Source organism: Peromyscus eremicus, chromosome 5 (genome assembly GCF_949786415.1).
Source record: "Peromyscus eremicus chromosome 5, PerEre_H2_v1, whole genome shotgun sequence".
Taxonomy (NCBI): domain Eukaryota; kingdom Metazoa; phylum Chordata; class Mammalia; order Rodentia; family Cricetidae; genus Peromyscus; species Peromyscus eremicus.
In genome coordinates, this window is record NC_081420.1 from 21364531 (window position 1) to 21381327 (window position 16797).

The 16797-nt window shown below is 43.5% G+C and overlaps 1 protein-coding gene across 1 annotated transcript; it reads right to left on the reverse strand.

Annotated features, from left to right (window-relative positions):
- Positions 1-9788: 9788 nt before the first annotated feature.
- On the reverse strand, positions 9789-16533 carry Edn1 (endothelin 1). The gene is made up of 5 exons (XM_059262296.1): positions 16124-16533; positions 14302-14470; positions 12866-13024; positions 12596-12709; positions 9789-11183 (listed from the first exon to the last, which is right to left on the reverse strand). The coding sequence occupies exons 1-5, from the start codon at positions 16185-16187 to the stop codon at positions 11081-11083; spliced, it is 609 nt and encodes a 202-aa protein (XP_059118279.1). The 5' UTR covers positions 16188-16533; the 3' UTR covers positions 9789-11080.
- Positions 16534-16797: the final 264 nt, after the last annotated feature.

Below are 16797 nucleotides of genomic sequence, written 5' to 3' on the forward strand. Positions count from 1 at the left end.
AAAGGTCCTCACTGGCAAATGGGCCTGACTTCTAGTTTACACCCTCAGCCTCACACCTAAATGTGTCACTTCTTGGGGTCACTTCTTTGCAGGCTCAGCATCATATGATATTAAGGAGACTCGGAGCGGTTTTTCATTTTTTGTTTTCTGTAGATACTACAGGTGCAATTTAGCAGTGAGCTTTCTGGCTTATCTTCCTATCTTTAAAATCCATAGTTTTTAAATCAAGTCTGAACTTCTTTATGAGAATTTCGAAACAGCAAACTCAGAGTCTGATGGGGGAATGTCTTTCTGTACGCTGCAAATATGTGTTGCTCTGATTGGTTGATAAATAAAGCCATTTGGCCTATGGCAAGGCAGCTTAGAGGCAGACAGGAAATTCAAAGAGAGAAACGGGAAGAAGGTGGGGAGAGAAGCCAGCGAACCACCCAAGGAGCTACATGTAATGGGATGCAGGTAAAGCCACAGAACATGTAGCGATACATAGATTAATAGGTATGGGCTAGTTTAAGATATAAGAGCTAGTTAGCAAAAAACTTGAGCCATGGCCATGCAGTTATAATTAATATAAGCCCCTGTGTGTTTACTTGGGGGATGCAAGTGGGAGAGATTTGTCCCAACCGCCAACAGGCCAAGACATAGGAAATCTTCTGGCTACAAGAGTCTGCCTGGTAAATTATCATTCTTGCCATACATGATTAAATACGTCTGTGAAATCTAGCACCACTTTAATTTTCTAATAAGACATAATAGTCTCAAAAATAATATTTTTGATTGTAAGTGGATTGCCACAGAAATGTTATGTCTCAACAGAAGCCAATCATCAGATCACACACTCTTTCAGGCCTGTTTGTTGCTTTTGCAGGATCTACATCTCTTTTTAAATGGCACACAACTGATGAATATGCAAATTATGTTTTGTCTAGTGAAATTTTAATTGACTTGCTGTGGAAAAACCAGTTTTGGTACCTACCTCTTGACTGGACTGGATCTTGACGAATTCCCAAGTTGCCTATCCTTATCTGGCTTTCAATCCTCCCAGCTCCTTCCAAGATCTAACCTTAATCCTTTAAACCGGCATTTCCAATTTTTCTTACTGCCACTTGACCTAGTTCCCAGACTCCTATGGGAAATCAGGTCATGTGTAACCTTGTATCTGGTCATTTTTCCTGAAAAGGCACTGCAAGGTTCAGCCCGATGAGTGTTCAACCATCTATCTCTTCAAGGACCTGCAGCTGTAGCCTACCTTGAATCTCCTTGCAAGGATTCAGCAAGAAGCCTTGTACACAGGTTCTCCTAAGCACTGATGTTCTATCCAGGAGGCTTCAGGAACCTCACTTCGAAGTTCTGCAGCACTAACAGAAAAGTTGGTTTCTCAGCATAGAACCATTCTGGCAAGAAAGAAGGGATTGTAAAGACAGGTACTTGTGCCTGTTGCTTTGGCTGTCTGACTATGGAAAAGATGCTCCCTAAGGAAAAGGCAGAAGCCCTGGCACCAGCCAAAGGGGAGAGGTGCCTCCCAGGAAGAGATGTCATATAGTTCTGACAAATTACCCAGACTGCCTTACCGAACAGACTGAGTAGAGATGATAATGGGTCAATAATGGCAGGACTATGCCTCAACCATGGCTACTTAAAATATACAAATCTCTTGCCTTCTAGTAAACCTAAACTCAGTCTAAATACCCTGGAGTTCGGGGCCATCCAATGTCTTTATTTATTCCTCTTCCCAGTGTGCCCACATTGAAGAAATTATCGTCCTCTTCTCTTTACTCTTCTGGCAGGTTGGTAAAGTGTTCAGAACCAAGCTTGTTGGGATTTCCAGGATGCAGGCTCTGAGTCCAATAAGCCAATAACACAGAGACCTCTTAGAATCCACTGGACTGCTTACCTCAGTGATTTGACTCCCATGTAGCCGAAGTTTATCTGGTCCTGCCTAGCTCCTACGGCCCTGCAGTCCCGCAGCCGCTCAGACCCAAATGAACACACAGGCTTATATTAATTAAAAACTGTATGGCCTAATGGCTCAGGATTCTTGTTATCTAGCTCTTATATCTTAAATTAATCCATTTCTATAAATCTATACTTTGCCACGTGGCTTGTGGCTTACTGATACATTTACATCTTGCTTCTCATGGTGGCAGCTGGCAGCATCTGCTCTGCCTTTCTCCTTCCTCCTCTCCAGTTAGAATGTCCTGCCTAACCCTATTCTGCTTCACCATTGGCCAAACAGCTTTATTTATCAACCAATCAGAGCAACACATATTCACAGGATACAGAAAAACATCACCCATCACTCCCAACTCTATTTTTTAATATACCTTTATAGTAATGGCTCCCTTCTCATGAAAACATATTTTTTAAGGTGTCTGAGCTACCAAACACTGAAACATTGACCTTTGCCAACATCATTGCCATGCTGATGGTACAACTGGTTTAGCAGGAACAACACCATGCTCTTTGAGAAACTGTTCTGAGATCTTACTTCACCCCACTCAGGAGATTGATGAACATCATAGGGTGTTTCAGGGTTGAATGATACTCATCTTGAACAAAAAGAGGATTGAATTTTATCTGAACATCATATTTCTCAAGAAACCACCTACATTTTGTTTTCTGAAAAATGGGGAGCCATAGAGGACCAGCCCATTCTCGATGTTTCCCTCTGTATTTTCACAATGAATGGAGAAGGCGATATCTTTCCATCCTCAGGATTCCTAAAATCTCGTGAGTGGCTCCCTTGTGACTGTACCTTTATAAAATTCCAGGTCCCTTTCTCTTCATGAGACATTCTTCACTAATGAACAATATTCTAGTTGTAACAGTCTAAATAAAATTATCTCCCTAATTGTCCAGTATACTTTGTCTTTCACCCAACAGGGCACTCAGGGGCCATTAATTAGAGCAAAATAAATGAGTCCTTGGGGACCAAATCAGAGACCAATGCCCACAGTCAAGAATACTGCTAATCTTGGACTAGATCGTATCTTAGCCAACGGTCTAGTCCAAAAGGACAATCAAGTTGACACATAAATTAATTAAGCAGTTCATTCCTATAAATCACATGGAAATTCTTGATCTCTTGAGACATTTTTGACCATAATGAAGGCTCTGAATATAAAATAATTTTACTTTTGATTAAGAGCAGACTTTCATTGCATATTTTATAGGTACAAACCAAGTTAAAATCTCCAAATTTATTTAAACTCTATTGGAACTGCTTTCTTTTTATTCTGAAAAACATTTCCAAAAATTTCAATCTAATCAATAGCATTTTGGATTTCTCTATTGCCGTTATGCTGACTTGAGATTTTTCACTACCATTAAATTAATTATTCTCACTGGTTTTTAGCAAGATAACTTAAAGGAAAATCCAGCACCGCTTGCAAAGGCACAGTGTTTCTGTTGCTTGTTTTGGTTGCTTTCCTTAAGGTCTCTCGTGCTGCTGCATTAATTATCCTTGCTGAATTCTAGTAAGTCACCTCTTAATGATCCAGAGTCCTGTTGACCTTCCTTAGGAATCAATAGTGTGAACATGGTAAGCTGTTCTTCTTATCAAGTCATCTGTAGACAAAATGTTTTCTTAAGAAGTTTCCATACCTTTGATTGAGCTTCGAATCTCTTGCATGGGCTCTTGCTTAGTTCGTGGGTCTAAGGAATATTTCCCACTCTCTTCTCCCATTAAGCTATCCCTTCCCTTATCTGTCACTTTCACTTTTACTACAGAGGAGTTTCATACAGTGAATTTAAAAAAACTCAGTAAATTATTTGAATTTGTAACTCTTACTAGCTATCTAGTGTTTAGATAAATTGGCACTTAATTTCAAAAAGTTTAGACTCAAGGAATTTCCTCATCAACAAAATAATACAAATAAAATTACCTGCTTCACAGAGTGTTGCCAAGTGTGAACTAATACTTGCAAAGCTCTTCAAAGAGTGTCTGTTACACAGTAGATACTGCACAAGTCTTATCTATAGTATGCATTTGCCTTGGACATTACTACAAATTCCATGAGCTTGGAGACACTTTCTATCTCTTCTCAGTTACACACACACACACACACACACACACACACACACATTCAATTGACTGTTTCAACATTTTAGTGGGTTGAATAAAGTATATCATAGTCATTATATCTACACTGAAAAATTTACAGATGATATGATAATGATAGCTGGGACTAGCTTCAAAGTAACCTTGGAAGGGAGGGTAGGATATAGGTAGAGGAAATTACATCAATCACAGCTTGACACTTATTAAAGTTGTAAGATGGTACATTGAGTTTATTATACACTTCTCTCTAATGTGGGATATGATTGAATATACCCATAATTACAAATTTTAAACCCAGTATGCCCAATGTTGAAATTCCATGATTTTCAAAACTTTCCTTTTCCTCTGGCTCTTCTCTTATGGTCCTTATCTCAATTGGTGGCATGTTTTTTTTTTTATCATATATGAAGAAGATACTGATGAAAGACATAGGAAAATGAAGCATAACAAGAAACATTTTAAAACTCATTTACCTTTGTGTTATTGAAGTCACGACTAAAGCTTTGGGGAGATTTTGTTATCATGAGAGTGATATATAGGGCATGTTGGAATAGAGAGATGTAGAAAGAGATCCCCACTGAGTCAAGCAGTCTACCACTGGGGGATAAACCTCAAGAAGAGAATCTGTGTCACACAAACTTTCTAAAGAGCACTTCATACAAAAATCTTCTAAAACTTCTGTATCTAACCACATCTAGTTAGAAGAATGTCCTCTCCCTCTCCCTCTTTATCAAAACCTAAAACCTATGTGTGTGTTTATAAACCCACTGAGTAAGCATCTCTTGGTTGGTGTGCTATAGACTGGAACACTAGGAAAGACCCATACTTCAGTCTGATATTCAGATAAAGGTTTTATGATTGGGCCAAGGCTCAGAACATCTCCAGGAAACCAAGGTGGCTCTGAAACTCCAACCTGCTTCAAGAGTTATCCTGCTTTACAGTCAACATGTGCCTCTGTGGCTTACTACAGCCATAGTTTCAGAGAATTAAGAACACTGCCAAATATTCATCAAATGGGTCTTACTTAAATAATAAATCACCTCCCCACTCTTTCATGGCCTAAAGTTGACCTGAGAAGGAAAGACTCAACTTTTTAAGCAGTACTTTCCAGGATGTTCTTCCTACAGCAGAACAAGGCTCTTAGCAAGCCTCTGTCTACACTCTGCATTGAGTTTGCACAACTATAAACTCAGTCTGCCACAAGTTTCTGTCTTAGTTGGGATTTCTATTGCTGCAACGAAACACCATGACCAAAAAGCAAGTTGGGAAAGAAAGGTTTTATTGGGCTTATACTTTAGCATTGCTGTTCATCACTGAAGGAAGTCAGGACAGGAACTCAAAACAGGGCAGGATCCTGGAAACAGGAGCTGATGTAGAATCCATGGAGAGGAGCTGCTTACTGACTTTCTCAGACCATCTTCTTATAGAACCCACAACCAGAAGCCCAGGGATGGCACCACCCACTATGGGCTGGGCCCTCCTCCATTAATCACTATATGAGAAAATGCCTTACAGCTGGATTTCATGGAGGCATTTCCTCAACTGAGGCTCCTTCCTCTGATGACTTTAGCTTGTATCAAGTTGACACACAAAACCAACCGGTACAGTTTCTCAGAAGAAAAAGGAGACCTCACAACATTTTTACTTCTACCAAATGATCCCACAGTATGAGCAAGGATAGCATGCTCAATGAGAGGGACAGCCATGAAGCTGAGAGGCCTCTGACTTTTGTGAATACTGAGATGGTAGCATGCGACTCAATGATACTAGAAAAGACAACGACATACACAGGGACATGACAGACTACTAAGCTTACAAAATATTGAAATTATTTCATCCTGGTTGATCAATAGTCATAGGAGTAAACATTCTAGAAATTTCACATGGAGACCAACTATAGCACGAATTCTAATTGGTCTTAATAAAAACCCAGAGCCAGATATTGGGGTAAATGCTGAAAGATCAGAGCGACAAAGGAGTAAACCTCTCACCTCACTAACTCCTCAGCCGAAAAGGCTGAGCTCCTCTCTCCTCCCACCTTATACTCCTTTTCTCTGCCCAGCCATATCACTTCCTGTCCCAACCTTCCTAGTACTGGGAGCAAAGGCATGAGATCCAAAGTGCTGGGATTAAAGGTGTGTGCCACCACTGCCTGGCCTCTATGGCTAACTAGAGGCTGGCTTTGCCCTCTGATCTTCAGGCAAACTTTATTTGTTAAAGCACAAACAAAATATCACCACAACTAGCCCTTCCCTTAGATCTCATGCTCTGCTTATGATTCAACAGCTACAGACTTCATACCTGGTCCAACTGGAGTTCACTTGGGGCCTGCTCTACAGTTTGTCCTAATCCAATGCCAGTAATAGCTCAATACTGTACATTACATCCCTGAATACTTTCACAGCAATTTGAGCAGAGGAGGCCTGGCCTTCCTCAGAATATGAAAAAGAAGAATACAGAAACAAGACATTCAGAGCTAGCAAAACTATTTTCAGACTCCTGAAGGGCTGCGTCTTGAGATATCAGCATCCTGTCACAGTTGGATTACATCCTTTCCATCATTCAGTATCTCCTTCTCTTTGCTTTACCAGGTGGTACCAGTCCTATCTCTCAGCTGAGCATTTGAAGGACATGGTACTCCTAACCGGGGTGTTCATAACTGAAGTTTCTTCCATGTGTTGGCTTCATGGACAACAGTAGTTGATAAAGCCATCTGTGACCCCAGGGTTGGTGGTGGGTATTGGCCATTACAGCGAATGTTCTGCCCACTGTGCTTTGAAATGATGAGAACGAGGCAGCAAAGTACCACGTGATGGAATGCTCACAATGAAAGTTCAGGGTATGTACGGAACGTTGATTTTTGCAAAGAGAATGATTACAAACTAGTTCCACTTACAGCTCACTCACAAACCAGACATAAGCTCACTTTCTCCCTGCCTTAGGAGTAAGAAAACCTTCTGATCTAGAAAAGCTTACAGAAAAAAAAAGGGAGGGATCCTGAGATTGACTATTCCTGTTTGTCTCAGGTCTTTGGATACATCAACCTCACATTCAATAGGTCCATCTCCTTGACTGTCAATGGAGTAGTATAGTAGTCCCAGCACCCTAAAACGACTATGGTGGGAAGGGGGCTCACAGGTGGAGGGAAGTGAGAATGCTGTGGGAAGCCAAGTTCTCTCCAAATTACATGACTGTGAAACCTAGAAGGCCACGGAGAGTTCCATGCAATACACCGCTCCTGAACCTCAGACTAGGAGCCACAGAATGGCATATGTACAAATGAATGAATTCCACTGAGAACAAGTTGTGGTACATGTTGAGAATTTGGGCTTAAAAACAGTATTTTCAAGACTTTAGACACAGGAAGAAGATAAACACCGCCTAGTATTATAGAGTGAATGTTGGCTCACTAAAATAATTCCCTTTCACTCATATGAGTTTCATTTGATAAATAAATCTAAAGATGATAATTGAAAGTTTCTCTGGCTACACATTTCATGATGCAATGAAACTTACAGACTTCTCAATGTCCTCCCCACCCTACCCACCCCACCCCATCCCTTGGCACATGCTTCTTTCCTTTTTCTGTAGTACCAGGAATTCAGGACCCACTATGGGAGCTAGACAAATGCTCTCCCAGAGAGCCCCAGCTCCAGCTGGGTCAGCTAACTTTATCTGGGAGGCTGCAAGGTGACGCTTTCCTGGAGACCCTGCTTTTCCCCTCCGTCCCCTGCACTCAGAACCCCCTTCTAAGATTCCCTTGGGTGTCTCTTCCCGGTGACCTCCAGGGGCCTCTGGGTCAAACAGCCTGCTCTGTGGTGCTCAAGCTTGTGAGCTTTGGAAACGCCTTTCCTTGCTGTGTGACATTAGTTCACTTCCCTCTCTGGGTCTCTGCTTTCTTTTCTTTCAAAAAAAAAAAAAAAAAAAAAAAAAAAGCTCTGATAATGTTAGCCAGCCTCTCTCTAAGGGAACTCTAGTTGAATATAATCCCCTCGACCCCATTGGTGTGCTCTGGAGGACCACACGTGGAATGAAAACCAGTGGTTTTCATCACCAAAGAAGCTAATCCCTGGGGAAAAGGAAGTTCTCATTAGTGGGATCCTCTATCCCTGCTTCTGTCAAAGGTCACCACTTCCTGCCCAGGCTCTGCTCTCCTTTGGAGTCCTGAGATTAAAGCCCCGGTGGGTCCTTAAAAGTGAAAAGAGAAATCTGTCCTGAGTGCACTTCCAGAAAGCACGCTTTTTCTGGAAAACTGGGAGGAAGTACAAGACCATCCTATTAGCTCAGCTCTCAGGCCTACAGGAATTTTGAATACAGCTAAACCCAAAAGTGCCTCCGTGCGCCGGAAAAGAATAAGTTGCCTGTGAACTTCCCAACTTCTTTTACAGCTGATCCACATCCCAGAGAGGGGCTGCTTCATGTCTTTCTGTTTCTTGCCAGTTTCTGAAACAGAAATCATAGAGCAAAAGAACATAAGAGTTTAACTGATTAAAAATGACAACTCCATCACTCCAGGTACAGCCTTCTCTGAACTGTTTTATTCAGCGGCTTCTCCCTTCCCAGCTACCTCTTACACGTATTAGACTCCGTTCTCTAAACTCTGGCCTTCATTTTCTTACCACCTGAGCACCTCCATCTTTGACTTTTTCTTGAAACTATTAAAAAAGAAGAAAGAAACCACTCATTCAGTGGTTTAGGGAGCTCCTGAGGCAGAGGGTTGAATGGTTTGCTCTACATGAAAATGCAGCCAAGTTCAGGCCAAGTACCTTGTGGAAGTAGCTGGGGCTTTGGGAGTCCCCCATGAGAATCATACCATAGCAAGCAATTTCATCAGGCGAAGCAAAATACCTGTACACACACACACACACACACACACACACACACACACACACACACACACACACTTCTCCCATATACCTGAGACTGCTTAAAACGCTAATAATTTAGTAGGGGATGAAAAAGAATTGCAGGCAACTGCCCAGGACGTTGGCCATGCAGGCCAGAAGACTGTCATTTGACATCTCCCTATGATGTCACTGTTAGGACAACAGTAATCACTAAGAGCTAATGTTTCTTAAATGCTGAGCGTTCCTTCAGCCTCTATTAGAGAAAGACAATGAAGGTTCTAGAAGCCCATCTAGCTCCTAAGAGTCTTTGCTGATATGACCATTTACAACACTGTTTCTCCCAGTAGTTGGCAAAGCCAGAGAAGAGGGAGGGGGGGGCGGGTAGTGTCTTCAGATAAGCTCCTGGTGTCTCTACTCCTGGGACACTCAGCCAGTCTGAGCTTGGAAGAAGCAACAGTTCTCAGCGTACCTCAATGAACAAAATACTGACTCTGGGCACATAAAAGGCACTGGCAGTCTCCACGGAGCAAGCTCTTATTGCAGCCCCTGGGGTGAGGAGCTGTGTATAGGTACATACGTTGGAGGATCATCTTTCCATCACTTCCTCCAGCCCAGTACTATGGAGAAAGCACCTCTCACCACACCATCAGCTTAAATTGTCCAGTGCTGCCTAATGGCCAGAGAAGCAAGGTTAATGGACCACCTCCCTGGGGATATCTCAGGTAAAGGAGAAGCAGAGACTATACTCCATGAGAAGACAGGACTTCAAGCTTTTATTTTGTGTTCCTTAACACAATCCAAAAGCATTGTTGTATGTACAAATGCATATATTAGTAACTATCAAATATCATCTTTATAGTTATTTCCTTCATATTATATGACCTTGCAAGGACAAATATCCATAAAAGCAATTTTTAAGAAACATATCAGTTTCCTTTTTCAAGCCAACATCCTACTTTCTAATTTCAGTCTTCCTAGAAAGCCAGCTTTAACCATTTCCCTCCAGGATTATCACTTCTTAGGGTTTTCAGAAATAATTCACAAATAAGTACAGTAGGGAAAAATATTTATTTTCTAAAATCATTACCTTGACAGGCAAAACAAAGCATGTTCTCAATTTCATTCAGAAATACATTTAAAAAAATACATAGACCAATATGGCCTGCCCAGACATATATTCAACATGGTAAATATAAGGAATAAATTGTTTGAATATAAATATCTATAAAAAAATAAGTACATCAAAATTCAATCTAACCCTTTCCATTAGCCAGTTACATACAGGAACAAACTTTTACTGCTCTTTAGCACAACCAGCTTTCAAGATCTTTCACAAACAACTCTATACCATTGTGTTTCCCAAGGTCAAGGGCAGGGGCTGGATTCTGTCATCCTCTTTCTCATAGATCAGGGCTAGCAGATTAGCATGGAAGTGTTTCATCTACTACTGACTGACAGATTGGCCTAGATGGGGCGAGGATTCAGTATAGCGAATGGGGAGCCTGGTGGCAGGAGAGGAAGGCATCTAGGGAGGCAATAATTAAAGGTGGGCTATATATGACAGTGCAGTAAGGTGAGGTAGACTCATATTCATGGAACACATCCTAATGTACAGTAGTAACAGTTGCTTTGAGTTTTGCATTTTACAACTTGGAAAAAAAGTCTTTGTCCTTTTTTTCTTCCTTTTTTTTTTAAACTCAAGTGTTTGTCCTTCGAGTATGTTTTCAATTTGTGCATTCCTCAGAAAATTTTTGCATGGACTTTGGAGTTTCTCCCTGAAATGTGCCAGGCGCCTGAGTCAGACACAAACACTCCCTACGGACTTTCTGCAGAAACTCCACCCTGGTGTGGAATCTCCTTCCTCTCTGGATGATGCCACCCTAGAATGTCATCATGTCTCTGCTCTCCGAGAGGTCCACTGGCATTCCCAAATAGCAAGAAGGGGAGAAAAGCAGTCACTACCAGCAGAAGCAAATGAAGACAGGTTAGGGAACATCTCAACCTTTCTTGGAATGTTTAGAACAAGGATGCTGGTCCGCTGCCAGTCTGAAACAAGAAATTGTGGGAGCGGGACGGATGCTCTTGCTGAGAACCCAGCCAGCATGGAGAGTGCAGAGTTGGCCATGGGCTTGCTCTATGGATGGGCTGGCTTCCAGAACACAGGGAAGCTCCGTAGTCAGTGCGCTCGGTTGTGTGTCAACCTCTGGTCTCGATAGAGCTCAGCTTTCAACTTTGCAGCACGAAAAGATGTCTGGATGCTATTGCTGATGGCCTCCAACCTATCAAAACAAGAAAAGAAAAAAATGAATGCTATTGAAACACACACAGAGAGAAAGAAAAGAAATCACCCCTTGGCTAAATAAACACCTAAGTTTAGAATTTGGCACAAATACGTTAAGTCTAGTTCCTAGCCTTTTATACCAGGTGTGACAGTATGTTACTCTTTGATAAATCCTCAGGCAGTAGCTCCGAGGACTGTGAATAAACCCTGCCATTTATGCTTAGTACTGCAGAGAGAACTCTTATGAGCATGTCTGAGAGGAATTAGGTACTCAGTACTATGTTCAAGTAGCTTCAACCTACCCTCTGCTACCCTGGAGAAATGGTACATTGGCACCTTCTAAATCACATAAGAACTGGAAGCTAACACGTGGATGGAGAGAAAATCAGGGAAACTACGAGTAGACCTCTTGAGCAAATACTTGATAACAGCTTTTTAAAAATGTATAATTTAGTTGTGTGTGTGTGTGTGTGTGTGTGTGCGCGCGCGCAGGCGCTTATGAGAAGAAACAGATGAAGAACTGTAGCATCAATTTAGTAGTTAATATCAGACAAAGTAACAAACTGGTACTGGTCTGTGGCGAGCCACAGGAACTGTGACCTAGCTGAGAGCGAACCCGAGGTGGCCGGTGTGAAGGAAGCTAATTGTGGCTGTCCTGCAGAGGAACAGTAACCAACTCAGTAGTCCCTCCCCACTGCCACACTGGGATCGGAACACTTTGGTCACAGAACACTTTGCCCCTGGATTTCTTGGAGAAGCTTCTGGAGACAGAGCATGTGACAGGTCTGAACAAGGGTTCCTTACCACCCCCATCCTCTCAGTTTCAAAAAGTTTAGACTTTGGAAGGATCATCAAAAAGCTGCTTGTAGCCCCCCTGTGGGGTTGCCTAACCCAGGTCTCTCCCTTGACACAGGAAGCAGGAGAAGTGGCCTGGCTCTTCAGATTTCCATATTTAAACAATAGTCATGGAATAAACCTGAAAAACAGCATGTTCTAAATCTCACCAACCTTACCTAATGGCTTTATTTCCCTTTGGCCATTTGAATAATTAACTGCTGCTTTTTTGGATAACATATATAAATATTTTAAATGTCTTTTCCTTAACACGATTTTTAGTTTCTCCAGGCAAGCAGAAAAAAAAAAAAAAGGAACTAGAGAAGAAAAGACAGGATATACTCAAATGCTAAAGCTGCCTCTCAGTGTGGAAGGACTACAGGCCAGTGTGTGCGAAGACACAGTGGGCAGGTGTCTGCACTCACAGCCCAAGTATTTGAGGAGCCCTTTGCTCTTTTAAGTCCACACACCGTGACGATTGTGTACTGTACGGGAGCCTTTCTCCCACTAGGAAGGACTAGGGACGGGGACATCAGCACTGCTGTCCAGGGCTAGCGGTCATTGTGAGCCTCTTACCTTCTTATTTTTCTTCCTTCCACCAGCTGCTGATAGATGCACTTCTTTCCCAGCTTGGAACAGGCTTTTCTTTTCTTGAAGTCCTCTAACCCTTTCTGCATGGTATTCTGGGCTCTGTTAAGACACACGGGGCAAACCATTTTAGCAAGCTATGTTGAGACTCACCTTGACTCTCTGTGTCTCTGCTACTGCGGCTAAAGCGAGAAGACAGTCTCCTAGGAAGAAGGCCAATGAGCTGCACAACTGACCGTTAAAAGGACTTCCCCTCACCTGAGCTCTTGTCCTGCTTGGCAGAAGTTCCAACACTTCTTGTCCTTTTGGTGAGCACACTGACATCTATTCCCTTGGTCTGTGGCCTTTGTAGAAAGTAAGTCCTTCAAGGAACGCTTGGACCTGGAAGGGCTGCCCAGTCCATACGGAACAACACGCCTATTAGAGAAAGAGAAGAGGAAAAGATGTTCGCTTAATTAATAGTCTTTCAAATAACACATCCTTTGGACATACAACTCAGGAAGCATTTGGACAGCTCACGATGGGAAAGTGTGGGAGCTATTTGGCTTGTTTGCCCATCAGTAGCCCTCAGTGTACGTTCTCAAATGGGAGGACACCAGCTTATTTTTTCTGATTCAGTGAAATTCTGTCTCGATACTCAACAATACTCCATTTCTGGACACGGTTTTGTTCCAGGTTACAGCACCTCTGTTTGGGATTCTGCTTTGTGTTTTCTTCCTTTTCTAGTGTGTGATATGAGTGGAGGGAGGAAGACAGGGGGACTGATGCAAAACCATAACACAAGATTTTCCACCGCAGTCATATGTGGTAATGCTAGACATGCTGCCTGGTAGAGCGAGGCATACTGGACCATCGCTCCTCAAGTTTGGTAAAATCTCACGGCTATGAAGGTCTTAGTGTCAAAATGCTATCCAATAACTTGCAATGAGTCCATTTCAGTTCTCACAGCAAGGAACACAGTCCTCTCCTTGACAGAACTACTTACTACTAAGGGTTAGATCCACAGCAGTTTGAGTCTAGTTTGGTTTGGAATTTGGCCAGCCATTGTAGACAGAATAAATGTGTTTGTTCTCTCTTATGATTGCTTCTGATGAGTGGACTAGTGTTGGGGGCTGAGGGAAATGGCCAGTGTTCTGATCTCTGCCTTGAAATGCAGTTTTCTAAAGACAAGGAGAGAAGCCGGAAGTTCAGGACTCCACTCTAGCCCTGTTACCCGCTCGTTTCTTAACGAGGGACTTCAACATTTGGTTTCTTAGTTTTTTCCATACGTAAAATAAAGGCATCAAAACTCTCTATTACACCACCCCATCTCTCCTCTGGAATAGATGGCAATGTGCCAGCTTGGAGAAGTACAGGGTAGACTAGCCTACACCGGACGTATTTGGTCCTGAAAACCCAAGTGAGAGCCTCCTGCTAAGTCCCTCTGTTCCTTTCTTGTCTTGAAAGGCACAGCACCTTCCTACTTGTCCCCTTGATCTGTCCCGCAGTAAGTAGCCTGGCTCCCAGTGCCTCAGAAGACCCTCTCCTAGATGACTAACACTAAGCTGACCTGTCTCAGCATTGTTCCCCTTGGGAGGCGCTTTCTCCTCCTCAGCAATGCTGAAAGCCCGGAGCTCCCCAGAACAGGAACTTCAGCCCCCGAAGCCAGAGCAGTCAAAGGATGACTAGAGTTGCAATGCCCTCTAGAGACTCACTCGGGAGTGTTGACCCAGATGATGTCCAGGTGGCAGAAGTAGACACACTCCTTGTCCATCAAGGAGGAACAGGAACAACGCTTGGACCTACGGGGTCTCCAGGATGTGCTGGGAGGGGGGCTCTCCCCTCCATTCTCAGCTTGGGTGCTGAGCTCTGCTCCCAAGACAGCTGCGAAGAGAAACAGAGGGTTGATATGGGTCTCTCCTCAGATGTCCAGAGCACCTGCATCACGGTATTCAGGCCAGATCTAGCAGCGCAAATAGAAGCAGACAAGGCATACAACTGCCTTTAGCCAGAAACACAAACAGAAGGAAAGGGCTTTCTTTGTTCTCTGTGCTTAACAGGACTTCACCCTTACCCTGGCTGGCTTTTCCACCTGCAGGGAGATTACACACACACACACACACACACACACACACACACACACACACACACACACAGAGAGAGAGAGAGAGAGAGAGAGAGAGAGAGAGAGAAAGAGAGAGAGAGAGAGAAAGAGACGCAGACGCAGCTAGGAAAGGACTTGCCAGCCTTTTAAAGATGCTTTGAAGGGGATCCTGTCTAGTGAAATTTTGAGAGAGCCCATGCCTGAGACTTAGGATGGCACAGCTCCCATAGGTTAAACTGGCATGTGACCACAAATAAATACGACAGACTGCCTCTTTCCAGCTTTGCAGCCACTTCCCTACTCAGGATAACCTTTCCTTTAGGGGTACCCACTACTGCTCAGCTTGTGTAGGGGCACAGAGTGGTCTAGATGACATATGGGTGCCTTTGACGTTAGGTAGAAAGCAAGAGCATCCAGCAAATGACTAGACACAAGATAATTAACTTTGCAGTCGTCACTGCAGGTGGGAGACAAGTTGCCACTGAAGGAAGCAAAGATAGAGCGTGGGGACCTAAGGGAGTGCTCTGTGGGTTCAGGATTCAGAATCTTTGGTCAGCACTGCTTGCATGAGACTCGACACCTCCCTCTGGCCCAACACAGCATCGCCTCTTTCCATTGGAAATTTAGCCGTGCAGCTTATCTGCCCAATTTTGTTGATTTCAAACGATCAGGCACATTCCAGGGTTTTCATCATCCCTTTGACATCCTTTCTCTTTGGTTAGGGTCATGAAAAGACAGAAAGAGAAAAAAAAAGTGCACTGACCCTAAAAAAATAGGGTGGGAGGGGAGCCAAGCAGATGCACCCACACTGTCTAATTCCTTAAGCAGGCAAGGACAATCCCAGCTCCCCTCCCAGGACAGGTGAACGCAACAGAAAATAGAGCTCACACTGTTTGAGGATGCCAAAAACCTGCCAAATGAAACCTTAAGTCAATAGTGATAAATTTTAAAGAAAACATGTGCTTCGCCCTGAAACCGCCTGCGGGGTTACTCAGCACACGGTTGATCGGCAGGTGATTTCTCTGCTCACATTGTGCCTGCATGACCTGAATAAAATTCCTGGGCTTTAAGCTGGAGTGTCTAAATATTTTACACATGAACACAGTATCAAGACAGCGTTTGAATAAGCTCCTAAATGCACCGCGTAACCTAAACACACGTATTTCAAATACATCTTTGCCTCAGTTGCAGCTACTCAGCAATATTGCTACAACGCTATTTTGAAGCTATGTGATAGAGCTCGAAGTCGGTTGTAGTCGGTTGTATTTTATTTCCTTCACGGGGACACAGAAGTAATTGAGAGGCACTTGCTGTTCAAGCTGCAGTAATAAAAAAGAAAAAAAAAAAAAAACAGAAAGAAAGAAAAGAAGGGTGGAAAACAGAAGCCAGAACAGCGCTGCGCTGAAGCAGAAAGGTTCGCAAGTGGCGCCTACCTGTTTCTGGAGCTCCTTGGAAAGCCACAAACAGCAGAGAGAAGATCACGGGAAAATAATCCATTCTGCAAAGGGATCAAAAGAAGAAGAAGGGGGAAAAAAAAAAACTCGATTGCAAATGGAAGTCAATGCAAAACGAAGAGGAAGGCGTCTGGTCGCTCGGATCGCCTCTGGTAATTGAGATCTGGGCACAGTCCTCAGCAAGTGGCCCTTTCCCCGGGAGCGAAAGCGTCGCGGGCAGCCGGGGAGGCAGCGCACGAGGAAGGCAGCGCAGACCCGGTCGGGCTCGCAGCGCCGGTGCAGGAACGCGTCTGGCTCGGACGGCTCTCGGACGGCTTTTTATATTGAACCCCTATAGAGTGGGGGTAAACAGCTCCGACTTTATTCCAGCCCTAGACAATGTTATTGTGTGATTAGTCACCCACAGGCAACGTGCTGCCGGAGATAAGGCCAGGCTCTAGAGGAAATCACGGCTAACTTCAGAGGCAGACGCCCGCCGTCTGACAATCCAGGGGCAGGGCTAAGCAAAAGAAAACACCCACTAGACAGAGACCTCTGCAAAACCTGCACCGAGCGGCAGCCCGCTTCCCCTTTGCAAGCTGCCAGCCCCAGAGTTCAAGAATCAAGAGGTTCTCCAGGAGAAAAGTCACCCCATTGGAATGAAAAGTATGAAG